Source organism: Helicoverpa armigera, chromosome 2 (genome assembly GCF_030705265.1).
Source record: "Helicoverpa armigera isolate CAAS_96S chromosome 2, ASM3070526v1, whole genome shotgun sequence".
In the NCBI taxonomy this organism is placed as follows: Eukaryota; Metazoa; Arthropoda; class Insecta; order Lepidoptera; family Noctuidae; genus Helicoverpa; species Helicoverpa armigera.
This window is the reverse complement of record NC_087121.1, coordinates 11,283,341-11,310,177: the sequence shown is the minus strand read 5'-3', so window position 1 is coordinate 11,310,177 and position 26,837 is coordinate 11,283,341. Positions and strand designations below refer to the sequence as shown.

The 26,837-nt window shown below is 36.9% G+C and overlaps 3 protein-coding genes across 4 annotated transcripts in view; all 3 read left to right on the top strand.

Moving 5' to 3' along the window:
• The window catches only part of LOC110379007 (galactokinase), a 95,018-nt gene that overhangs the window by 51,124 nt on the left and 17,057 nt on the right, over positions 1 to 26,837 (top strand). Inside the window, exon 2 of one of the 2 annotated variants that reach the window (XM_064039897.1) lies at positions 20,154 to 20,178. The gene's annotated coding sequence lies outside the window, so the exon portion shown is untranslated. Of the gene's footprint in view, positions 1 to 20,036; positions 20,179 to 26,837 lie in introns of those variants that run through there. The other variant, XM_021338498.3, reaches the window with a different exon arrangement.
• Positions 1,454 to 4,661, top strand: LOC135118743 (uncharacterized). The gene is made up of 2 exons (XM_064041505.1): positions 1,454 to 2,134; positions 3,385 to 4,661. The coding sequence occupies exons 1-2, from the start codon at positions 2,119 to 2,121 to the stop codon at positions 4,659 to 4,661; spliced, it is 1,293 nt and encodes a 430-aa protein (XP_063897575.1). The 5' UTR covers positions 1,454 to 2,118.
• On the top strand, positions 13,969 to 16,193 carry LOC110378853 (secretory phospholipase A2 receptor). The gene is made up of 6 exons (XM_021338267.3): positions 13,969 to 14,062; positions 14,361 to 14,474; positions 14,559 to 14,696; positions 14,835 to 15,029; positions 15,447 to 15,692; positions 15,968 to 16,193. Exons 1-6 carry the CDS (start codon positions 14,014 to 14,016, stop codon positions 16,183 to 16,185), a joined length of 960 nt encoding a protein of 319 aa, XP_021193942.3. The 5' UTR covers positions 13,969 to 14,013; the 3' UTR covers positions 16,186 to 16,193.

Genomic DNA, 26,837 nt, shown 5'->3' with positions numbered 1-26,837 from the left:
CCATTAGAAAAAATGAATTTGACCGTTACTTTTACCTTAGACATTACTTTGACTTTTACTTTTGATGAAGAAACTGGCTATTCGTCGTATACAAGTATTTTTATACTTAGTGTTTTAGGTATGCCTTCTAAAACTTGCTTACCTTCCTTCCATTTCAAAAAGAAAATTACATTATCGTCCTAAATAAACGAACAGAAAATGTTAGCAATTTATTTGAAGGAGATTATTTATTTACATAAGGAATTATCTACACACGAAGACCGCTGTAAGTGTAGGTATGTGATGGATTCTATTCAATTTAAGGATGGAAATGTAGGTACCTAAGGTTTAAGTCCTTATGTATAAACTTCTTTTAAAGGTCAGATAGTTCAGCTTGTGTTGACAGGGGCAACAAGTATGAACTGTAGGTAATATAAGTAAGTAGCAACGTTATACTTCGCAGACATCGCATAAATCACATATAGTTATCGGCACGGATATTGAGCTCTCGGCGGAAGAGTGGGGATCGCTTTGCGCACTGTACACATAAGGCAATAAACCAATAAATCGCTTTTGCGCAGGTGAAGGTAAGGGGCCCGATTCTCCTAAGTTAATAATGACAAAATCGAATAGAAATCGAATCGCAATATGATCGCAATAGCAGTTTTAATTATATCGGGCATTCTGCTACTAATAAATGACCAATCGTATTCGATTGACATTTGATTGGTGTGCGATTGGTCTGCTATTTTGGTAATTTTGGTCTATACGGTAGTTTGCTGTACAATCATTTTGCAATCGTAAATCATTTGCAGACAAAATGATGCATTGTTGAATGACAGAAAAGGATAAAAACGTTTATTTCAAAGAAAAAATAGCGGAATGCCACATACGCTTCAATCGTAATCGAGCCGGGATCGGATCTCAGTCGAATCGAGTCGAACGTGAATCGTATGTCGCTTAAGTAAAATTAGGAGAATCGGGCCCCAGGGCTCAATATCCCTGCCGATGATTATACTATGATATTTATACCTAACAATATGTAGGTACCTACTGAATTAGTACCTATGTGGTGTGCGTGGGTATCAACAGAATTACTTATAACTTGATGTTACGAGCATCTCCCAAGTACCCCAAAGACTAATTTTAATAATTTTAGTAAATGAGTACGACTGTTTTACAAGGAGCGACTTCCTATCTCCTCAACCCAGCTGCCCGGGTAACCCAATCCCACTAGGTAAGACTGGTTGTCAGACTTAGGACTAGTTTCCTCTGACTACCCGTAACAAATGCCAAAGGGTTCAAATGACAGCCGGGACCTACAGTTTATCGTGCCCTTGGAAACACGGTCATTGGTGTCAAATCATAAGGTATAACAAAGTTAGAAAAGTTGCATTGACACTTGCCTGACCTGGAATGGAAATCATCACTCATATTTGAGAGGTTGGCCACCACGAATTGCTAAGCTATAGTGTTGTGATTTGTAAATATCTAAGATAAAAGTGTATTTTAGAATAAGAAATATAATTACAAAGTCATTTTATTTTACTAATTTATTATACTGGCAACCCACAATCATTATTGTATTTTATTTTTACCGGAAGTTGTGGTTGTGATTTGTAAATTTTTAACAAATAAAATATTATTTAGAATAAGAAATATATTTTATATAATTATAATCGCATATTAATTTTTAAATGATGTTCACATTAATTGTTGTATTTAATCTTCACCGGAAGTTGAAATGCATTTAAAATGTCAATTTATACAGGAAGTGTGTCTTCTTTATATTGGCGGGAAAGGTATTACAATATTTTCAACCAGAATAGTATTTTAAATTAAATTGTACATAAGTGGAAAGGGTTGAAAATATTTATACTTTAATAGTTTGTATGTTGTTATGTATTTCGAATATTTTTAAGGAAGTTCTGTAAAAATAAAACAATAAGTGTATTGATTACTGCTGCTTTCTTGTTCAGTAGATTGTAAGTTCAGGCAGTTGAGATTGTGAATTCGAAGCGTCGACATCAAGAAGTAATAATCTTGTAGTCTTATTTCGATTGTAGAAGAATAGTAATTAAAGTATTTATTCTCAACTCTGATTTTATTTCAAATCAGAAGTGCTAAGACCCACGAGCCATGGCTGAGAGCAACCGTAAGTAATTTATGAATAATTTTTGCTATTTACTAAGAAGAAATATTATATTCGTTGCGAGCAAATTGTCAAAAATTTAAAATTATACACTATACACACACAGATTTCACACCCATTGCTCTCCGGAGTCACAGGCACCCCTTGTGGGCACTTTACACTAGTGATCATCGAAAACGATGATTCGGTTAAACGCATGCGCTATATTTTGGTCGGGGCAACTCTCCGATAATATTGGCGCGGCGCTTTGGCCGATTCGTTATTTTCAAATGACGGTTGTATCGTTATTACTGCTATTAATTTAATTAGTAATTGAGCTGATAGTAGTGATTGATACGAATACATGCGGGGTTCATCATCATCATCATCAGCCTATCGCAGTCCACTGCTGGACATAGGCCTCTCCAAGTGCACGCCACTGAGATCGATTAGTTAAAATTATTAGAAGGTATGTTATAGATCTTATGCAAGATAAATAAGCTTCGGATGAAGGGTGGTAAATCATACAGTATGAAGTGAATCATGTAGGTGAGCTATGAGTTCTTTAACAGCCATGTAGGTGAGCAAGAGGTTAATCATGTAGGTGAATTGCTAGCCATGTAGGTGAGCTATGCGTACCTGAACAGCCATGTAGGTGAGCGAGAGGTTAATCATGTAGGTGAATTGCTAGCCATGTAGGTGAGCTATGCGTACCTGAACAGCCATGTAGGTGAGCGAGAGGTTAATCATGTAGGTGAATTGCTAGCCATGTAGGTGAGCTATGCGTACCTGAACAGCCATGTAGGTGAGCGAGAGGTTAATCATGTAGGTGAATGGCTAGCCATGTAGGTGAGCTATGCATACGTTAACAGCCATGTAGGTGAGCAAGAGACTAATATTAGCATGATGATGATCACATTAATATTGGAAGCCAGGAGAGCTAGTGAGCTAGCTAGCTGTGAAGAAACCTGGCGTGATGTCAAACTGTTCGTTTTGACAAGTATCTATAAATATTTGAATTAATTAGCTATCCTAAATAAGTTTACAATCTGGGCGTCCAGTATGAGAAGTCCGTCTTCGAGTCTCGAATACTTCATTAACATTATCTAAATAACAATGTCATTTAGTCGTAAAGTTCAGCTTTGTTGGGCTTGGATATTGAAGTAGTCTGATTCACAGTTATTTCTATTCAGCAATCAAAATAAAATTCGATTCTTTCTGTACGTATGTGTAGACAAAATAAAAACAGATATGAAGTGCTCGACGAATTTCAGGTCATCGAGCCGAAGAGTCCACTCCAGAGCGACCTAGTCGGCGTCGCCGTAGATCATCATCGAGTGAATCTGGGTCACCTGTACTACCCGCAAAAGTCAAGCGATCATCAAAAAGTCTGACAGCCGGTGACCTGTTGAAAATCATCACTGCGCTACAGGATGGCTCAAGTAAGAACATGAATACCACAAATGTTGTCCCAGAGTTTGACCCTAATAATAGGTCACAAGACGTTGAGCGATGGTTGAGAAAAGTAAATGAATGTGCCGCTATTTACAATTGGGATGAGAAACAGATTATCCACTATTCATTGCAAAAGTTGGCTGGTTTAGCCAAGAAATGGTACGAGTCTCTTCCTACGCTCAACTTCTCGTGGCAAGAATGGCAATGTAAAATGAAAAAGGCTTTCCCGAGTGAAGAAAACTTTGGAAAGCTATTAGAGGAAATGTTAAACCGCAAGTCTCGTTCTGACGAAACACTCCGTGACTATTTTTATGATAAGCTGTCATTATTGAGTAGGTGTGAAATAAGTGGACGCAAAGCAGTTGACTGTATCATTTATGGAATTGCTGACGTTTCTGTGCGTAATGGAGCACAAGCTCTCAAATGTAGTGAACCAGAGGATTTGTTGAATTACTTGGCTTCGCAGCAAATTAATCAAACAAAAGAAAATCCACGTCATCTTTCCTCTTCTAACAATAACGCTTTTCGAAAACGTGATTTTCGCACTAGTTTCAACGGACAAAATAGGAATTCCCCTGCAAATAGGGGAAATGATGTTACATGTTTTAACTGCCAAGAACGCGGACACTCTTACATAAATTGTTCAAAACCCATAGTCAAATGCGTTAAATGTGGCAGGGTAGGGCATAACTTTGACAATTGCTATAAAAAACCTCTTCTTACACATAACACTAACAGCCAAAGTGAACAGCCTTCTGACAAAAAGGTCTTAAAAATAACCTCCGCGAACTTGAACATTGATCTTTTAGAGAGCTGTCCAGTGGACAATCAAAAGGCTTCAACAATAGACCCTCAGCTGAGCAGTTCAGCTAGTCAGGTTCCAGCTGTTGTTAACAATAAATACTTTAAAAAAATTTGTGTTAACGACCAACCGTATGATGCATTTATCGATTTTGGAAGCGACTGCAGCCTTGTTAAATCTTCAGTTGCTAAATCACTTGGTTTAACCAAAAGTTTCGATAACTTGCCTATTGTGAGGGGATTTGGAAATTCCATTATTGAACCGGAATTTCGGTCAACAATTCTAGTAAAATAGATGAAGTAGAGACTGAGCTGAATGTGTTGGCTGTTGATGATGCCTTTTTGCCTGCATCATTACTAATAGGTCAGAACTTTACAGAGCTACCCTCTGTAATGGTTAAGAAAGATAGTGAGTCATTGTTCTTCTACCATCAAACACCCGAAAAATTGGCTCATGATTCCACAATAAAACTATTTGTTAAAAAGGACACTATTGTTACAAAAGGAGGTTTAGTTGAAGTATATTGCAAGGAGCCTTTCTCAGGGGATATTTATATTGATGGTGGTACAAGGATGAGTCCCAATCAGGAGTACCATTTACATCAGGGATGCTATAAAATCAGTGACAAAACCGCTATTATTTTTGTAACCTCGCTTACTACTGCTCCTTTAATATATAAAGCCGATACCTTATTGGCTCGGGTGAATCCTATAATGGAGACTAGAACATTTGCTATAAACACTCAAAATCAATGTTTGGAACTACCGCCCTTAGATATAACGGAAATAAAGGTAGGACAAAATATTCAATTTGAAACAATCGAAAGACTGCATAAACTCTTAAACAAATATAGGTCTTGTTTCGCTCAAAACCTCAGTGAGTTAGGCTGCGCTAAAAATATAAAAATGAACATAGAACTTAATGACAAAACTCCTATAGTATACAGACCTTATAGGTTATCCTTTCATGAAAGGCAAAAGGTTAGAGAAATTGTAGATGACCTATTAAATAATGATATTGTTCAAGAATCTGAATCCAATTATTCTAGTCCTATTTTAATTGTTAAGAAGAAAAATGGTGAATCGCGATTGTGTGTAGATTACCGAGCCCTGAATAGTAAGACCATTAAAGACAAATACCCCTTGCCATTAATTGATGACCAGATTTCAAATTTGAGTGGTAATACCTTCTTTACCACTTTAGATCTAGCCTCAGGCTATTACCAAATACCAATGTCAGAGGAAAGCCGTCACATCACAGCATTTGTCACTCCAGACGGCCACTATGAATTCAAACGTATGCCGTTTGGATTGGCAAATGCGCCTGCCGTATTTCAAAAAATGATTAATAGATTATTGGGACAGCGTAGATTTGATTCCGTGCTTGCTTATATGGACGACTTGCTTATCCCAGCAGCTACTATTGAGCAGAGTTTCCAAAAACTAGAGGATATTTTGAAGCTAATACAAGATGCGGGCCTTACTTTGAAATTGTCGAAGTGTCGATTTTTTGATAGAGAGATAGAGTACTTGGGCTATGAAGTCTCAGCCGATGGTATAAAGCCTAGTCAAAGAAAAATTGCGGCGGTCAGAGATTTTCCCGTCCCAACAAATATCCACGAACTTCGACAGTTTCTTGGTCTGGCTAGTTATTTTAGGAGATTTGTTAAAGGATTCGGAGAGGTAGCTAGATCTCTAACAAAATTGTTAAAAAAGGATGTTCCATGGCAATGGACATTGGATCAAGAGAATTCATTTAAATCTTTAAAATCGCGGCTTGTCGAACGACCCTTATTAGCCCTTTATGATCCAAATCTTGAAACAGAGTTGCACACAGATGCCAGTTCCTTGGGGTTGGGTGGTATTCTCATGCAATGGCAGTCCAGTCCCAGAGTACTTAAGCCAGTAGCATATTTTAGTAGACAAACCACAGCAGAAGAAAAATTCTTTCATTCATATGAATTGGAGACACTGGCAGTGGTTTGCTCTTTAAAGAAATTCCGCCCTTATCTCCTAGGCCAAAAATTTTCTGTGTACACCGATTGTAACGCTCTGAGGACCACATTAACAAAAAGAGATCTGATCCCACGCATAGCGCGCTGGTGGCTCCAGATCAGCGAATTTGACTTTAATATCGAATATCGCCCTGGTTGTCGTATGTTACACGTCGATGCTCTTAGTAGAAATCCTTTACCCACTGATTCGACTGATTCTGTTAAAACTATGAACATTACCTCAGGTAATTGGATAATTACTTTGCAAATTGCTGATCCCGAATTACAGCGTATTGTGAGGATTCTGAAACCTAACACAGAAGAGGAAAACACTGAAATTAAGAAAAATTATACAGTCAAAAATCATACTTTATATAGAAAGGTCGGTGAGGATTTGCGATTGGTGGTTCCTAAGAGTGCTAGGTGGCAAATTTGCAAATCCAACCATGACGACATTGGTCATTTTGGATTTGCAAAAACCTTCGAACGCATACAGAGTCAATATTGGTTTCCCAAATTAAGACGTTTCGTCAAGAAATATGTATCTGCTTGCATTGAATGCGCATATAATAAAGATAATGCTAGTAGGACACGAAAGGGGTTTATTTATCCAATTCCCAAAATTGAAAAGCCATTTCACACTTTACATTTAGATCATTTAGGACCATTCGTAAGAAGTAAAACTGGGAATTGTTACATTTTAACAATAGTTGATGCTTTCACAAAATACATTTTCGCCAGACCAGTCAAAGACACTAAAACTAAAAATGTCATTAAAGTTTTAAAACGTTTATTTGAAGATTTTGGGGTCCCAACTAGAATAATTTCGGACCGGGGAACCGCATTTACATCCGGACAGTTCAAAGAGTTTTGCTGTAGTAATGGCATTAAACATGTGCTTAACGCAGTTGCTTGTCCCAGGGCAAATGGTCAGGCAGAACGTTTTAACCAAACTATATTAACATCTTTATCGTCCCAAAACTTTGGTAAAGACGAACGTACTTGGGATGAGCAACTGGGCAAAGTACAGTGGGGTATCAACAATACAATTAACGCCACAACAAAAAAGTGTCCATCAGAATTGTTATTTGGTACGAAGCTAAGCAACATCTCTGACAACATGTTAATGGTTGAGGATGAGGAAGCTTCTCAACTGACAAATAACAATTCCATTTTAAGTGAACATGAGACTTCTGCGACAGAAATCGATAAGGGTGATATTAATCGTGAAGTAACCGATGCTTCAAATCTCACCGAAATTAGACGTGAAGCATCTTTAAATATTAGCAAAAGTCAAAAACGACTGAAAGATTCCCATGATTCGAAAAGGTCTCCTGCTATCTTATATTCAGTAGGTGATTTAGTTAAAGTCACTAAAACCAACTTTTACAATGATGGAAAGAGTAAAAAGTTAATGCCAAAATTTATCGGACCGTATAAAATAGCGAAATCTCTAGGTAACGACCGGTATCAGATAGTCAACGTGCCAGGTTTTAATAGTAAACGATATAAATCAGTTGTAGCCGCTGATAGGTTACGACCTTGGATCCATGTCAAAGCCTATGAACTAAACAAATCTTCTGGTTCCGAATAGGGCATGCAATACCGGTTAACCGGTTTTGTTTTTACCGGTAAATCGCCCAGTTTTGCGAGTTTTAAATTACCGGTAAAAATAATATGAAACCGGTAATTTACCGGTTTTTACATTTTTCTGATAAAATATAGCAATTGTTCATTTAACGTCAAATCTTTGTTATGTAGCCTGAATATAATGTAATGTTGTACATTACGTATTGTATGTGTTAAAGTTGCTGTTTTTTAGGAAAGTAAACTTGTGTGTCCTTAACTATCTCTAGGTTAGATACAAATCTTCTTTCTCATCTTAATTTATAAAATCTAAACAAATTGTATTCATTCGGTTATTTTGTTTATCCTCATAGCTGTCAGCTCATACTAGGTACAAATGTAGCTAATGCTTATTTTACCTACTCTATGACCTTACTGAGCAAGGGCTTTTACTTCACCACCATGCGGACAGCTCTGAGGACTCGGTGGAGCAGCACAGTCCAGGTGTGCACTGCCTGGGAAGGGTACCGCCGTGTTGTCGTCGAGGCAATAGGCAGCGGCGACCTTTCGCGTCCTTCCCTGGTTCAAGCCATGGTCCGGAGCTAGAGGGAATGGGAAGCCGTCGCCTCCTTCTGCGAAGCAGTCATGCTCGAGAAGGAGACGGCGGAGCGACTGCGAGTAGAACCTCTCATCCCAGCCGCTGTCGTGGACCAGGAAGACACCACGGACGCCAAGGGTCGAGAGACGACTCCCGGCTACCGTAGGCGTCGGTCTGTGGGCGGTGAGCTCGGGTGGCTCATCGGTCCACCGTCTGCATAGACAACAGACCCGTGTCAGCGGCGCGCGTTGTTCCACGGGCTCCTCAGGGAGATGTCAGCAACCCCGGTGAGGCCCAACAGGGCCAAGGCCTGCCTGGGCCGCGGGATTGTTTGAAAGAGTTACCGCGACCTTGGTCCATAAAACGCCTACTAAAAACATGGGTTTTAGACAGAAAGAGTCTGTCATTTGATGATTTGCCATAAAAAAGGGCTTTCACTTCAATGAAAAATATATTTTTTACGGTAATTCTAAGCGTTTATCCCTTCCATTCCTTCTTCCACTTCGCTCTATCCTCCTGAATTTCATGTCATTCATTACGACACTCAACCACCACGGTTTCGGCCTGCCTTTGCGCCTTTGACCGGGTATATTGAGATTGAGTATCACATTCACACTGCCGATGTCATCAGGTGTCACTCCTTTTTACATGTCCGTACCATCGCAGCCGTTTCTCTTGCATTTTGTCGACGACATCGCGCACGGATGGTACTGACATGTTTTTTGTTACAGCCCACGTCACAAAAAACGTTTACCACCTTATACTTTGCATATTTATTTAGTTTTTGCTTTAAGACTACCCAATCTTATTGTTATAATATCACATTTAAAAAAAATACAAAAATTACCGTTTTACCGGTTTACCGGTAAAAATATTTTTATTACCGAATTTTTACCGGTAATTTTTGTTTTACCGAAATTGCATGCCCTAGTTCCGAATCTAGTTCATCATCAGACTCTGACAGTCAAAACAATGACTGACTAAAACAATGTTTATATAAAAATTACTTTATTTTTATTTATTTTTTTAATTTATGCATCATGTATTTTTCGACTGTATTTAAATTGCTATTAAAATGTAATTCTTAATTATGTATAAATATGAATGTAATCCATCTTTCATAATGGACACTGAGTGTTGTGATATTTTTGTCGTGCTCCGGAGGAAGCACTTTATGTGGATGGCCGAGTGTTGTGATTTGTAAATATCTAAGATAAAAGTGTATTTTAGAATAAGAAATATAATTACAAAGTCATTTTATTTTACAAATTTATTATACTGGCAACCCACAATCATTATTGTATTTTATTTTTACCGGAAGTTGTGGTTGTGATTTGTAAATTTTTAACAAATAAAATATTATTTAGAATAAGAAATATATTTTATATAATTATAATCGCATATTAATTTTTAAATGATGTTCACATTAATTGTTGTATTTAATCTTCACCGGAAGTTGAAATGCATTTAAAATGTCAATTTATACAGGAAGTGTGTCTTCTTTATATTGGCGGGAAAGGTATTACAATATTTTCAACCAGAATAGTATTTTAAATTAAATTGTACATAAGTGGAAAGGGTTGAAAATATTTATACTTTAATAGTTTGTATGTTGTTATGTATTTCGAATATTTTTAAGGAAGTTCTGTAAAAATAAAACAATAAGTGTATTGATTACTGCTGCTTTCTTGTTCAGTAGATTGTAAGTTCAGGCAGTTGAGATTGTGAATTCGAAGCGTCGACATCAAGAAGTAATAATCTTGTAGTCTTATTTCGATTGTAGAAGAATAGTAATTAAAGTATTTATTCTCAACTCTGATTTTATTTCAATAGTTTTCTAAAACCGTTAAACTTGAATAATGAGCCTAAATTGTTGTTGATAATCTACAACTATATTTCTTCTTAAATTGCATGTCATGTTGCTAACGTTAGTATAATGGTTGTAGACTACCATTTACCCGTGGTTTTGCCCAGGAGGTATCTACGCATTATAAGCCTAGTTAATTAATTACACGGTCTTTAGTTCTTTTCAAATTGAAAGTGTCCCCGCTCCTAATGGCGGGTCCTGCTTAGTTTTTCTCACAAAAGGTTTTAATTAAGCTTTATCACCGGCCACGATTAATCTAGCTAAATGATGGCAAGTTTTTATTCATTTATTTTCTTGACGTTATATGAATTGCATGTCATCTGAAACTCTACTTGTTTTTTTTTTTCAAAATAAATAGGTAATGTTGCTATTCGTCAGCCGAGCTTACCTATACCTTCAACCAAATGCGCTACTTTTTTTATGGGAAATAATCCAATGACTCGTCTCGCTGTGGGTAAGCAGCGTGAGGGAGTATCAAACTAAACAGAAAAACCCCATCATGTTCCTTCTTAAGTGCTTTATGTACCAGGGCCGCGGTAATTTTTCGAACAATCCCGCAGCCCCGGCAGGGCGCTGTTAGAGCCTGGCCCCAGCTGGTTATTGAAACTCCCATGGTCCACGCGGAGAGCAGGACGTAGGCAGCGGGGACGATGACAGCCATAGAGTAATCATAAGAAGCTAGTGACGACCAACAAGACTGCCAAAATACGTCGCCATTGTGTTTTCCAAGCAAAATAAACTCCAATTAGTTTGCAACTGAAATTGCAGTGGTGTCTGGGACTTTAAACCATCGCAATATTTTTGATATGTTTTCGTAACTTCAAAGATACATTGTATGTCTATAATGATGCGATTTCTATTCAGAAAGTTAACACGTGGGCAACATTTTGTATTTGCTCCTGTCGCATTAAATTTATTGCTTTTGAAAGCTTTTCGCATCGTTCACTTGTTGGGAAATGATTGGCTACCAGGAGAGGTTATTTCAGCCGTGTTATTATTTACTAAGTACTAGCATAAAGGCTGTTTTCTGCGGTTTCACTCATGTCCAGTGGGAAGCACTTCATGCAACGGAATAAATAAGCTTATACATATACCCTCAGTCGATAAATGGCATGAAACATAGGAATATTGTTTTAAAATCTATTCGGTCGTATCTGAGATTAGCGCTTAAGCAAACAAACATAGGTACAAACACACTTTTCAGCTTTACGACATTAGGTAATTTTAGGTATTACATATAGATTTAACTATGTACATATTTATGCAGGCATTAACTTTTATATTGTTTAAGATACATTAATTTAAGAACCGATAAAATTCGTGGACCTACTAACTTATCCAGCTAGACTTTTTACAACCAACCTATTTAACTTTGAAAGAAGTAAAAGCAATTTCAATGATTAGGTTATCGGGTCACGGGTCTAACTTAGCACGTAGTTCAATGTGAATTGCAACCTCACGTACCAATTGTTTACTGATCTGCCTTTTGGGAATAGAAGAAAGGCTACCTGTAAAAGTAACACGTAGAACCGAACTGTGGCTTTAAAAAGGGCGATAGAAAATAGTAGAAAAGCAATGCCTTAGTAGTCAATGACAACTTTAACATGAGTGTTAGCAATTCACGGCTTAAAGTTAAAAATATTAATAACATTCATGAGATGAGATGCTACTTTTCGTAATTGAGTTCCATTTCAGTTACTATCTAACAACAGATTACAAGCACTTCACTTCAGGAAATACATAGTTCTAAGCTTGGTTGCAATTGATAAGTAAAGTTTGCAACTTTCTTAAATGCTTGTACAAGGAACACTTGCACAATACACGCTAGATAGTCCTTGAGCGAGCGGCTAAGTAAGCTTAGCTATCGTAGTACTAACACACAACTTCACTAAGTACAAACCACTTACTTACCGCAGAATCTAGCGAGGTATAATAACTTACGTCGTAAGTTCCGCTGTTCTCGTAGCCCCTCACCGATTAACTCGGTACCCTTTTAAAGCAATTGTTACCGGATTTGTTTCACACCTTTCAGCCAGATTGTAGTCCTGTAGGCCTTTGGCCTTCCTTGTGAATTTTATGTAGAATAACAGCTGATGAAAGGAGGTTCATTGACAGACAATACATATTTTTTTTCATAAAAGAAATATTTTAATTGTTTATTTTTACTTATCTTTTGTCTTCAGTTTTAATCGCTCTTCAGGAGCTATATTTAACGTTTTGCACCTAAATCTATTTCTTCAAATATACAATTGTTGTTTGAGATGCAAAGTACCTAAACAAACTTTTTCTGCTCATTATTCAGTATTTTTCTTGAAATTATGTAGCGAATTCATACATAAATAATTCCAAAGTATTACCTTAGTAATGAGCCGAGGTAAGTATTCTCACGGACCTGTGTTTTAATGAAATAATTAATGAAAGCTCGTCATATCCCTTCGTACACCCGGCTTAACATTGTACCTACCTAATATTTAAGTGAATTGACCGTTGGCAACAACTTTTCACAAAATAATCGACTTAATACGAGCCAGACAGCCTCTAATAAAGTTAACTTAAGAGATAATTATTTCAAAAGTTTCCTTTAAATCGTTTTGCATTTAAAATACTATTTGCGGAGCGTTTAAATTGCGTAGACTTGAATGCACCTGTCAAAAGGTTGTTGACCCCAGTATTTTGTTCAGCAAACCGTTATTGATGTTGGGAGACTTGGTTTGCGATTTAGCGTGGGTCATGCATATATGAATAAGTCATTGTTGCCTTTTGAACGCTTTTAATTGTTTGTTTTTGTAATATGTTACAAGTACCTAGCAGGTTGAGGAGGCGGTCTCGATCTGTCGGTACATATCTGCACGACCAGGGTAGCGCTTCCAGAATGGATAAATCACGGATTGTGCCGTTCTAATCTGCAAAGCCTAGGTTCACTACCAGTCGTATTCTAATTATCAACAAACTACAACAGTTGTGGATTCTTGTTTATTCTTGCTTTTGCCTCAAACCGCGAGCGTACCTAGCGAGCGCTGTTTGCTCGCTACGGTAGCGGTTTTTTCTTTGTTTATCATTCATTCTGCGCTTACTTTTTGAGTCCTCAAACCAACTATTTTAATAATTTACTTTACGGTTACGGTTACTTTTATAAGCTATTTAGGTTCCAAAACCCAAAAAAAAACTGGTTCTTTCAAAAACTTATTTGGGCGTTTGTGTGTAATTATGAAGGTCTGAAGGTCCAGTGTACTGTGCTGGTGAGGGCTCGAACAGTAATGCTGAAGGTCATTTCTGCAGACGAATACGTGCTGTTTCTCACTGTCTTCCAAAGTACGGATTATACTAGTTGCGTGGCGCTGGAAGCTTCCTCCGTTATCTGTCTGGCCGGGGTCCTAAAGTTATATTTTTGGAGGAAATTGATACAAAAATGGGTAAAGATAATATAAACACTAATTCTAGTGCATGAAATACTTTCTGCACGATTAAATCAGGTTGTTTACATTTACCGGACAAAACAATATATTCGTTATTTTTTAAATTTTTACCTACTATACATTATCATAACCCATTTTTTTTATCATATATAAATAGCCCGTTATTGTAAGTTGTAGACATTCCTGCAGTACCCGTGCTGACTGACATGTTGAAAATATATCTAGTTTGTTTGTCTTACTTGTTGATTGCAGCTGGTAAGTAACATATTGTTAACTACTATTTCAAATAAGAACACAGCATGTAAATACCTGCATTATCTTTAGACCAATTTTTGTGCTTTAAGAAGGCAATCTTAATTACCATTGCAATTTGTTTTACGAGTGTTATATGCTATGTAGTATCTCTCTTTGATTATGAAGTAAGTTTTTCCATAATTGTAGACCTATAAATCGTAGATTACTTTTAATTGTTGAAGCACCGTTTTGTGTTTACCTTTTGCGTCACCTGATGAGCAGGTAAATCGTAATGTATTTCTTATCGTTTGCTACACAGATAGCCATCGCTGCAAGCCGCAGTACTTGTTCAGCACCGAAGCAGAGGGCTGGCTGAAGCTGCACACGTACCCCGCTTCTTGGGAGAAAGCTCTCCAGAAATGCGGCTACGAAGGTAGTGCCTCTCCCTCTTCATGTTCCTCTTCTCAACATAGAAGTTTACTGAGCATCAGTAAAATGAACTATCTTTTGTTTTCAGGCGCAGTGTTAGCGTCTCCACTAGACGCGGGGCTAGTGCACGCCCTTCGCTTAACAATGGCTCAAAACGGAGTTAACGGTCCGATCTTTCTAGGAACACATAACTTACACTATAGTGATCACTTTGTTTCTGTGGAAGGTTAGTTGTTATACTTTATCGAAAACTGTTTAGGAAAATCAAGACGTCATTATTCTACTATTCCTCGTTCCTTTCGTACCGACAATTCAGTTCTTATTTCTAAGTATGTAATATAAGTATATGATTTTCATGTTACAGGAGTGCCGTTGTATAACATGGAAATAAACTGGGCTCCACAAATTAACCCAAATGCATCAGGGCTCTGTGTGACCATGATCGTGAATGGACCCTCACAATACATGAATGTCACTTCATGCAAGGACTCGCTTCCCTACATATGCTATAGGAGGCTCAACAGTAGTTGCATGAACGAATGTGGCACCTTTGACAGCGGTAAGTACATCGTAGTTCATCACTGACAGAACTCCACCAGTAGTGTGGTACTCCTATTTCGCGTGTGGTATCCTAAACTTATCAGTGTATCGGACGATAGCTCACTCTTACTCTCATCCGGAGCTGCCGTGGTCAGTGTTTGGCGTAAAATGTTTTAATGAATAAAAAAAGATTTTTAATAATCCGACAGTTTATTTATCATTAGCATTAGCACAGCACATCAAACACTAAATGACTTGCAATAAACTGACTCTTCGTGATGATGATGATGATGATTTTTTGATTATTTAGTTTGGAGTGATCGCTGCGGCTCGAGTTCCTTAAACTTGATCAAATGATTCTCACAGCTCTTCTTGTCTTCTTATGAATGTTCGGTCAGTGGGTCGTCTTGTTTATGTTACTCTCAAATAATTTCAGCATACCACCTTAATAAGCAGACTGGCAGCTGCTACAAGGTCCATCATAAGAAGGCGACTTGGCACAATGCGTATGAGATATGCGCTGCTGAGGGAGGCTACCTGGTCGTCATCGACGATGAGGAAGAGGCTCTCGTCATCAAAAACATGATCCCTACTCCCCCCAATGGCAGAGTTGACAAGTGGGATTCATTCTTCATCGGCTTGTTTGCATATGGCGATCCCCTTGACTGGATGACAATTAATGGTAAAACCAATAAAATTACTATTTTATGTCCTTTGCGTGATACGAGTGTTTATAATATTCTCTCTGTGCATTTAAGCGAGTTAACAAATAAGGAAAAAACTGAAAAAAAAAAATCGACTGACACTTGCAGTTCTTCTTGTATTAACGACCATATAATACTTGATTTAATCTCAAGTTAATTTGCATTTTAATATTTTTAGAGAGGATTATAGAGAAAGTCACGGTAAATACAGAAATAAATTAAAAAACTTATCAAATGTTCTGTTCTCATTCAGGTGATAGAATAGACGATGTGTATAACGATTGGGACCCTGGCCAGCCTGATTACGGGGATGGCATCCAGCTTCATGGAACTATAATCCGACCTGGTACTTTGGACAACGCCTACAGTGGGAGACCGCGCATGTTCGTCTGCGAGAAGTCGCCTACAGCATTACTATTCGAGCCCTCACAAGTACAGTACTCTGAGATTGAAGGATCTGCGAGATGTTGAAATCTTCATACTTAGGTATATTTACTGATTTTTTATTGACTGATCAAGATTTTGTTATCAAACCTCTATCTGTTTTATTTATTGAACATTGATTATTTCATGTTGTAACCCGACTGCGGAACTTACTCCTACCGTTCTACATCAAAATTATACAAGTAAAGGTAGTCAGTACAGCGACACAATTATGTTTTTAATTAACCATCTCCATAAAAAATACATAAAAAGTAATTTAAAAAAAGTCATGTGTAAGATAGGTCCGTGATCTATTTGTTGTTTTTTTGAGGGTGTCCATTGGTCACTGGTACTAATATAAAGAACAGCCGAGAAAATATATTATTATCTTATCCCAAAGAGCAAATTCTTGGTGACACATACCTACTTAATTACGTATCATTTTGGAGTAAAAAAATATGTAGGTTCCTAATATTAATTAAATTCTAACAAGCTAAGAACACGGTGGAAAGAATGGTGCAAATTCTAGTCACGTTTCAATAATTCAAACAGAGTTTTCTTTGCTGTTTTATGCCAAAAATAAAATGTTCATTCAGCTACCGTCTTTTATTTTAAGACCTTTTAAGACGCTATTTTTAAATGCCTAAAGTAAATTATCATTTTTAAGAAAGAATAAGGTACGTATCTGGATATTTTTAAAAGCAGTTTTTTTTCATTGCTGATGAGTTTTCATAGGATTACTAAAATATTTTGCGTCAAGGTTGAACAGATAAAATTATCGAAAAAGACTGCACAATTTTTTTTTGCTTATAATTAATAAACTAATTGATAAGCTACCATTAGATAGTAGATAGTCACGGCCAAAGTTTTACAAGCTAACAGTTACGACGGGAGTTATCTCCGCGGTATCTGAGGGGTCATAAACTACGGACAAATAGTTTGATAATGTTTGACGCTAGTGCTTGGCACACACTGGCTGGTTGATAACATTGTTTTTATTTTTTGACGTCACTATCAAAATGGCGGAAAGGCGGGAATTTGAGAGGTGACTGGAAATTGTCTGACAGTGAGTTGCACAACGATAACTGCTACTCGTTGTAAGTTTTCTTTTTTAGAGTATTTTTTGAGATAGTATCTATATTTTTGTATCATGCACCTACGTAAAACGATATTATTGCACCCTACTGTACTTTATGTGAGATTTAGATAACTATTATTGAGGAGATTGAGGACTGAGCAATCTAAATGATTCCATTCGTCGATACGCTAACTGTCCTAACGTTGAGACAATTGAAATTAATTATAGGTACTGCAACACAGAACTTGTGATATTTGAATTTGTCCTCAAAATAATCTGAATCCAATTTAATTTCGATGTTACCATGAAGTACATATGTACATACATTAGATACCTACATGTACACTTTTACGACACTGATAATTTACTAGAAAAATATTTGTTATTTTTTACCCAAAACTATACGTTTTCAACGTGTTTAAATATGGTGTTTGTACGAACTAATAAAGAACAGTAAAGTATTGCGTGAGTAGTGTCAGTCCATAATGTAACATGTTACATAGATTTGTATGCATCGTTATGGTCCACCAAACTAAACTATGCAGTTAGACATACGAGTTCAACATACAGTAAGAAAATACCATGATCATGCACATATGTAGGTACATATGGTAACGTATTAATAGGTAGCTTAAATGTTATAAAGAGGTAGTTTGTGAAGTTGTAGGGAGGATATAATGGATCTATGGATCAAAAGTCCAGGCTATTGTGTAGGTTATTAGAATCGTGCGTATATTACATTCGGCTAAGGGACCTAGTTCACCTACACGGATGTTATACTTTATTGGATTGAGAGGAAAGCCATAGATATAGGTGGTACCTTAGAGACGCTACGCTAGCTACTTAGATACTTTTTATCCATAAATTCCCTCAGGACACAGACAGTTGCGGCCGAAATCCAGTAGCGTAGCGAATAACTTGTTTATCTTTGGAAACTATTACACCGCATTCCCAAAATCTATGTAAGTAGTTATCGAAGTATTTTTGTTTTCTCCTTTCTTATATTTTCTTGTTCAGCTTGTTCAGCGTCAATGTGAAAAAGTGTCGAAGCATGATTTATGCGTTTTAAGAATATCCTCCTTTGGGTATTCTGTGTTTTGATTTCCGAATGCATTGACAGCCATTATCCGAACACGGATTGTGTTTTTCCTTTACCCTAAGATAGGGTAACAATGGTGTGTTAAGGGGAAAATCATGGTGTCAGACACATTTATGTATGTTAAGCTGTCCTTGTTATACGAGTATACCCATAAGTGTATGGTTTTTGAATGAATGGTGATGTGGAATTGATCCCCTACATAGGTATAGCTTGCTTCATCATCCTCCGAGTCTTTTTCCCAATCATGTTGGGTACGGCTTTCAGTCTAACCGGATTCAGCTGAGTACCAGTACTTTGCAAGAAGCGACTGCCTATCTGACCTCCTCAACCCAGTTACCCGGGCAACCCGATACCCCTTGGTTAGACTGGTGTCAGACTTACTGGCTTCTGACTACCCGTAACGACTGTAGGTATAGCTTGCTTACATTAGTTTATTTCTTGTCTTGCTATGACTTTCTTAACGGCTTCTTTTAACATGTAAATCTATAGCTAGGTATGTAAATGGCCTATTTTGTAAATCTATGTACGTTTGACATTTTTCAGTCTGATTTATCTGTGTGAAAGCATAGACACGCTATATCTACGAACGGATCGTCCGTACCAATTTTGTATTCCAAACTTATGAATGAAGTCATGAAATATTGCTATTGGCACTGGAATCGATATTGTAGGTATCCAATATTTTGAAGAAGCAATTTCTCTTAAGTGTAGAAAAAATGCTGCGTGGTTTATATGATTAGGTAGGCATACAGTTTTTTTATAGGTAAGTATGAAAAAGTGGTCTTCGTTTCAGATTTCATGAAGATTATATATTTTGTGAGAAAATGGGAAAATAATACCGAACCTAAGAAAATAGGTCCCTGTTATGAATACCTAATAAAGACAATGAAAATAAAATAAGAAACTTTTGAGGTATCCCAATACATATATTCTTTACTAGCTCCAATGGTCGACATTATTCACTGATCAGAAGTCAGAATCATCTGCCTAGCTTTTCTCAACTTTTCTCGGCTTCCAGTCTTACCAGATTCAACAAACTACCAGTGTTTTACATGTAGCGACGGTCTATCTGACCTCCTCAACCCAGTTACCAGGGCAACCCGATACTCCTTTGTTTTTTACTCACTGTTTTACGCGTTAAGTTGATTTGACAGGTGGCAAAGACAAGGAGAGTTTCCAATTGTCAGACAAGTATTATTGACATGTACCCTTTGTGGAGTATTGGTGCGCACTGTGAGAGATTCCGAAGCATTTCTGGATGGTGAGATGGTGTACTGGCTGTTGTAGTAGTACCTATTTTAAATTGCAGGTACTTAGAAATTGCTTTGGTTCAATTACATTTATACATGTTTAAGGTATAGTTCAAACAAAATAGAAAAGTTTGACCAAGAACTGAAAGAGAAAGTTTTGAACTTTTCTTGACTTTTTACCCAAATAGGTACTTTATTTATCAGGGTATAGGAATAAAAATTTTATAATAACTACAAAACTTTGACTGTGGGTAAAAAGTTGACCAAACGGTCACCCATCAAAAAAATAACCGCACCCACTGTAACTTAACCTTCCATGTTTGTTTACACGGCGGTCGACGAGCCTTTGTTCACGTAACCCAAGACTATACGAACCACACCTCCATCTGACGTCATACAACAAATTCTGTACCACAATACTTCAGTAATTTAAAACAAATTACGTTCGAAACAAATGCATGACGAGTGACGAGTCAATTGTAAAACAATTGTGTCCTATTGAGTACTCAGCTTAAGAATTTATTAACGTTTATATTAAACATTGCTATCGGCCATAGTGGCTTGTGTTGTGTGAGTGACGGCGCTCGTGTAGTGAAAATATCTAAACAAAAAAGGTATGTGTTTGGTGATAAGAGTGCTGTAATGTTTATTATGGTCCAGACTTCGAAAATGAGTTGATAAGTTATATAGTGCTTATAAAAGAAAATAGTGTTATAAAAGAAATAAGAGGTAAAACCGTCAGTTTAGTTATAAACATGCAGTTTTCAAATGAAAGTAATAAAATTGGAGGTAAATGTGTAATGTTTAAACAATGACACTTCATGTTTTATGTAAGTAGTGAAGAATAAATGAACACTAACTGTAGTGATGTGTGTAAACGTTTATTGTTTATCGATATTCGGTTCGTAATTGTTTGTAGTAATGGTATAGAAGTACCTATTTTACTCGATTGTTATTGATAACGAACGTTTTTTAGAGTGGCTACAATTGTTATGAGCACTGAATTTTTATCCTTAATTGATTGCTATGTATATAGAGTAGCTATTGAAAGAATAATAAACCCTGCTAATGGGTAAGCATTTACTGGAACGAAAATGCTTATTAAGATTTGGTTTGAACATAATTTTTTCTGTACTAGATTTGCACGAATGTCGTTTATTGGTAGGCAAAGTTGTCAAATGAATTGGTCAGTAGAAGGTCCAAGAGAGGTACACTTTAGTAGACTCAGACCCGGTGAACTTTATACCTCCTTTTCATATTATCATCTTTTCTTGAGCTATAAATGGTGAAGATAACAGAAGTAGGTTTCCATTTTCAGCTACCTATCTTTTTTAACTGCGGGTTATTTTATTAGGTCTTTTGTCAAAACGCAGAAATAAACATAGGTAGGTACTTTACAAAAAAAAAACTTATTCTGACGACGGAACACGACGGTTTTTAGTCAGTAAGAGTCTGACACTCCCTCACCTGCTAACCCACAGCGGGAGGGGTCATTTGATGATATTTGATGATTTTTACGACGTTAAAAAAATATCGCGAATCTGTTCAACGGTCACATACATTCACCTCTCGTTCGTTCACTCACTCTTATCAATGTTTACATAACCTCATTAATCTGTGTGTACCGTTTTAATTTTGCATAGATAATGAGGACCGAGATTAAATTCTTATAAGATTTTAGGATCAAAAAGTTATGCGTACATAATGTTCGTTTTGATGATAATATTACTTAATTTACTACACTTACTTAATTTTGATTGGATTAAACGTAACAATTTACATTAATTTTAATGTAGAAAATATGGTTCATAAATCTGAAGTAAGTAGGTATCTACAAGAAAATATCACGGGTTTTTGTTTACCACCCAGTTTTAAATTCTCAAATGCCACTAGGATTTAGCAAATCTAGTTTACCATGCAATTGTTTTCCTGAGTAAAAAAATCAATCAAATTGATAATTCATCATAATTCAATTCAATCATAACTTAGAGTTAAAATTACTCAAAAAAGGCAGGTTATAAATCCGCCATTGTCGCATATTTTCTTCAATAAACTACATGTCACAACATTACAAATTCTGAAATATTAGTTTTATTTATGACTTTGAAGAACATCTAGTCATATCGTAGAATAGCTATTGACATTTGGGATGCAAGTTGTAAACAATGCTATCACAGTGTAAACTGGGGTCAGAGTACGGATGCTTACTGATTACGTAAAACTTGGTGAACAAGTGATAACATTCATTTGCCTAGCCTATACCTAACTATGTTAGGGTCGGTTTGTAATCGAAACAAAGTCAGCTGAGTCATACTTTACATGGAACGACTGTCTATCGGACCTTCAAAGCACAAATAACGCGCCGCCTTTTCGTTCAATAGCTCGGACAAAACTTAGGTAAAGCTGTCGGTCCTGCGCCTGGATCTCTGTGGCAGTGACGTCACTCTCCTTTCTGAATGGCAGTATCTACTTCGTTACGAGTTTTAGGTGCTTTTTGTGAGAAATCATGAAATGGTGGATGCAGCATCCACCGCCGGAGGGATCATTTCAGTGTCAGACTCTCAATGACTAACACCCATCATAATACTTGTTAAGCCATGGCCGCGGCAACTATTTCCAATAATCCTGCAGCCCCGATTAGTCTTGCAGCCCCAACCGACTTTTAGGTATACATAAGTCTGAGTAGTGTTCAAAATAAACTGTCTGGCAATCATAAACATATTTATATGGGCCAACAGTTAAGTTTACAATACGCGGAGACTCCAAACAGCGCGATAAGTTTATTAACTGCGTTAAAGTTTAGTTAGTTTAGTGTTGGAGAAGTTAAGCGAATTATAAAGTTAATTTGTGTTTGCGACATTTCGACTCTCGCTCACCTTTCCCCTCTCACCTGTCAGACTTAAGTTTGTTGTGGGATTAAGTTTCCTTCCTTGAAGACATATCAGTAGTACATTATTAAGGAATTGAGCGGATCCCTCCCTACATAGTAAGGAAAAGCCTAGGCAGATGATGATGATGATTATCAGTGAAAAACATTAGTTGGACTGCACTGCTTCAATGGCATAGTGGCTGAAATTATGGCTATACATTAACCTAGTACCGGGGTCTTTTTTGAGATCTAGCAAAGCTACCGGTAAGATTCCTGGTTAGATTTTCGCATATTTATTTTCCATAGTTTGTTTTTTTTAATACATAAGTTCTGTGTGTGTTATATCTTAAACAAATAACATTTTAAAGCTAGTTGATACCTACAGCGTTGTATGGAAAACGTTTTCTTTAAGACACTTGTCCCGATTTCATTTCTCAGAGTCCTGTATCAGACACAGTAGATTTATTTGTCATTCAGCTCGTTGTAAAGGTCACGACAGAAAACAGTTTACTCTATTGAGTTAGTTATAGTGTTACTTACTCATATTACGTTGACATTGACCCTTTCGAAAATAACTGAATCACGTGTTCAGTCTTAAGAGGGTTTCGGAAAGGCTCAATTTTGGCGCCAGCGTACAAATGGATATTAAAGTTAATTTGTCCTCAATAGTGCGGCAGGGAGGAAATCAAAAATTTTACTTTGTACAGAATTCCCCTTGAAGTATCCTCAGGATATCCCTTAAGGTGTGGCTTGCATGGAGCGACTGATCTGACCTTCTCTACTTATTTTTTGTTAAGACTGGTTGTCAGGCTTTATGACTACCTGTAAGTAAATGTAGCAGTAGTTTAGCAAGTTTTCCACAACATGAATGAATATGTTATGATATAGATGGTCACCCATCTTGGAATTGACCGCGTTATAACCTTACGACCTATATAACAATATTTTAAACCTTTCAACGGTGTTTTTTCCTGCATGAGTGCATGCCGACCTCCTGCAGGATGCTACTAAAAGCATTCGACCTACTTTATAACTGAATGATGTTTTAAAATGCTCTGGTAAAGGTTTTACTATCAGTATTGATTGGATCCTGTTTTTAACGATACCTAATTACGGTACGTTCGCACGGTGACACCATTATTTATTGAGCTTGATCAGATTTTTGCAAGATACTTTTTCCACGCAGAGCCAGAGAGTTAACTACGTGCATTCGGTTTGAAAACCTGCCACTGGACCGAAAATATGTTGTGGCTAACCCGAATCCTGCAAAAGTCAGACTCGGCATTCAAATTGGTGTCTCCGTGTCAATGTAGAGTAACGTGCCTTCCCAATATTTTGAAGGCGGCTTGGCGCATCCACACATGCCGCCGGCTTATGCCGCCGGGTTTCAGACCGCGTTGCCGCTGAATGCAGGCCGCCGGCTTTACCGGCGGTTGCCGGCGGCCTGCAGATGCGGTTGCAATTTTCGCAGTAGTGTTGTGACTTTCGTCGAAGTTAGTCGTGTACGTAGGATTGAAAGATGTTGGACTATGATATAGTTGCGTGTATCGCAAGTGTAGTGTTGTATGTTATTATTCGTAAAAAGAACCGCAAAATCAAACGAAGATATTGGGTCAGACCAAGTCTACGAAATAGGCCTAATGTGTCCCTGATACTTGAAGATTTTAGAAAGGATGACATAAACCGAAGAAATATTCGTTCGAAATTTCGTCTTTCGTCTATTCTGTCATTTCGTTATTTACTTCTATGAAATTATATGACAACACTACCACTCCGTATCGAAGCCGCAAGCAAACTGCCGCCGGCAACCAAAAGCCGCGCGTGCCGCGGCTGAGATGCGGCAAAAGCTGGGCTGGGCATGTGTGGGTGCGCCAATACAATTAGAAAAGCTCAAGACTCTAGTAAGCGAAACAATAGATGTTAGAATATTGGGAACAGTTGTTAGATGTTGTAAATATACCTATCACTTTGTGACGTCATACAGTGACGTATGGAAAAAAGACTTCTTGCATCTGTACTAATATACTGAACTGGTTTGGTAAAATATTTCACTGTTGGAAAGCTTCACTCTTCCCGAGTTACATTGGCTATATTTTATCCCAGTGCGGGCAGTGGTTCCCATTTGAAGCGGGTGAAATCGCGGGACAACGCGTATAATGAAAAAAAAACAAACACCATTAGAACCATCTTCCTTTTTTTGAAGTCGGTTAATAAACTTGTAGTATACCTAAGTACAGGTAGGTATTTACACTTAAGGAGGATAATGGTAAATTAGTTATTTTCACCGTCTTAAGTACAAATTATCTAAACAACATAATTACGATAATTCCGAACTTTCAGTTTCAGCTCTGTTGTCTGTGACAGACGTCACAAGAAGTCAGAAGTTTTGGAAATCTGACAAACTAACTAATTATAACTAACAAGTTCATTTTACCATTTTTAACCCCCGACGCAAAAACGACGGGGTGTTATAAGTTTGACGTGTCTGTGTGTGTGTGTGTGTGTGTGTGTGTGTGTGTGTGTATGTGGCATCGTAGCTCCCAAACGGATGATCCGATTGTAATGCGGTTTTTTTTGTTTAAAAGGTATGTCAGTCGGGAGTGTTCTTAGCTATGTTTGGTGGAAATCGGTTCAGGTCTTCAAGGTCATCAGCTCGTTTGCTAGATGTGATAGGAATGTTACACGCTCAGTTTACTTGCAAGTATATGTGGGATCTGAAATTTGAAACACTAATGTCTTTTGGAACCACTGAGCTGGTCTGCTGTTAGGGCACGAAGGTAGGAGACGTAACCCTGAACTGCCTTTTAGTAAACCCATCGAGTTTGGGCTCGTTGAATTTGTCTTGACGAGTTCTCTTCATGTTTCTGATTGACGAGAACCTGATGCTGGAAATGGGATGTGGCGGATGAAACCCTGGAATGCCGGAATGAAACGGATAAACCGATTTATATTTTTGCTGAAAATCTAGAATGTCCAAAGGTTAATCTTTATTGTTTCTCGAAATCTCGACATCTCATATAGCGACCCCATCTTAAGATAAAATTAAATTAAGTGAAAGAAGGAAAAATTAAGGAGCTCCTTTAAAAAGCATGAAATAAAATTAAATTATAAATTTAAAAAAACCCCCGATCCAAAAAAAGTACGCAATAATTATGACATAAGGTTAAAAACGCTAAACCCTATAAAAAGCAAAAAATAACTTTTATCACTACGTAAACTAAATTTTGACGTGTCGGGGGACCGCTTTTTACCTTCATAAATACTTACATAAAGCAAATGATACCTACCTGATTACAACATTCGTTTAAAAAAAAAACACGTATCTAAAGTAATGAATTAGAGCGGTCCCCCGACACGACAAAATTTAGTTTACAAAGTGATAAAAGTTATTTTTTGCTTTTTATAGGGTTTAGCGTTTTTAACCTTATGTCATAATTATTGCGTACTTTTTTTGGATCGGGGGTTTTTTTAAATTTATAATTTAATTTTACCTCAATCAGTACTAATGTTCTTAATTCAAGTTCACTAAGATTCAGTAATAAAGAAAAAAAACCTGAAAAGTTGGTTGATAATACGTTATATTAATGTTTTATTTTATGTTTTTAATTTTTTATAACCTAAGTTTTCTTTGCAAGGAATGTACTTACTAGTCTTATCTAGTGATTTTTGTAATTGACTTTTGAAGTCGTGTAAATCAAACAAACATATATAAATAAATACATTAGCATAATTTCCTTATAATTTAGAACTAAAAAACATACTAGTCGTGTATTGTCATCAGAACTCAGAGCGAGAGCAAAACTTCACACCAATCGAAGACCGCGAAGTGTCAAGTTAAGATTCCAAGATTTTCTTACTTACATAGTTAGTTACAAGTAAAGCTAATACAAGCATGTTAAAAAAATCAATAAAAAAATATTACAACGTTCCGTTACATTATAAAAATAAACTTGTAAAACAGATAATCTATGAAATTAACACCGGCTTGTAAAACAATATTATGCATACAGTAATAATACTGATAAATCTTGACTAACAGCACGAAGTTCCGATAACCCGCAGTTATCGGGCTTGACCATAAACTGAAGCTGTAAACTTAGATTGGATACTATCGAAGTAATACTGTTATCTAGTTATTTCGCGAAGATAAGTATTAAGGACTGGGGGTCGAAGGTACTAGGAAATGAAATCGTGAGAAACCTAAAATGTTAAAAAAACATTGTGAAAATAGTGGAGACTATATGATGGCATTTGAAACAAAAAACAAATGAAACTGTACAGACAAAGCACTGATAGCAAAATGCTAGGGAGGTGTAGTGTCATCTTTTAGGTACAGGATAAAAAAAATACCGGAAACAGAGGCCAATAAATGATACATCTGAAAAAGAACTATAAAATTATACG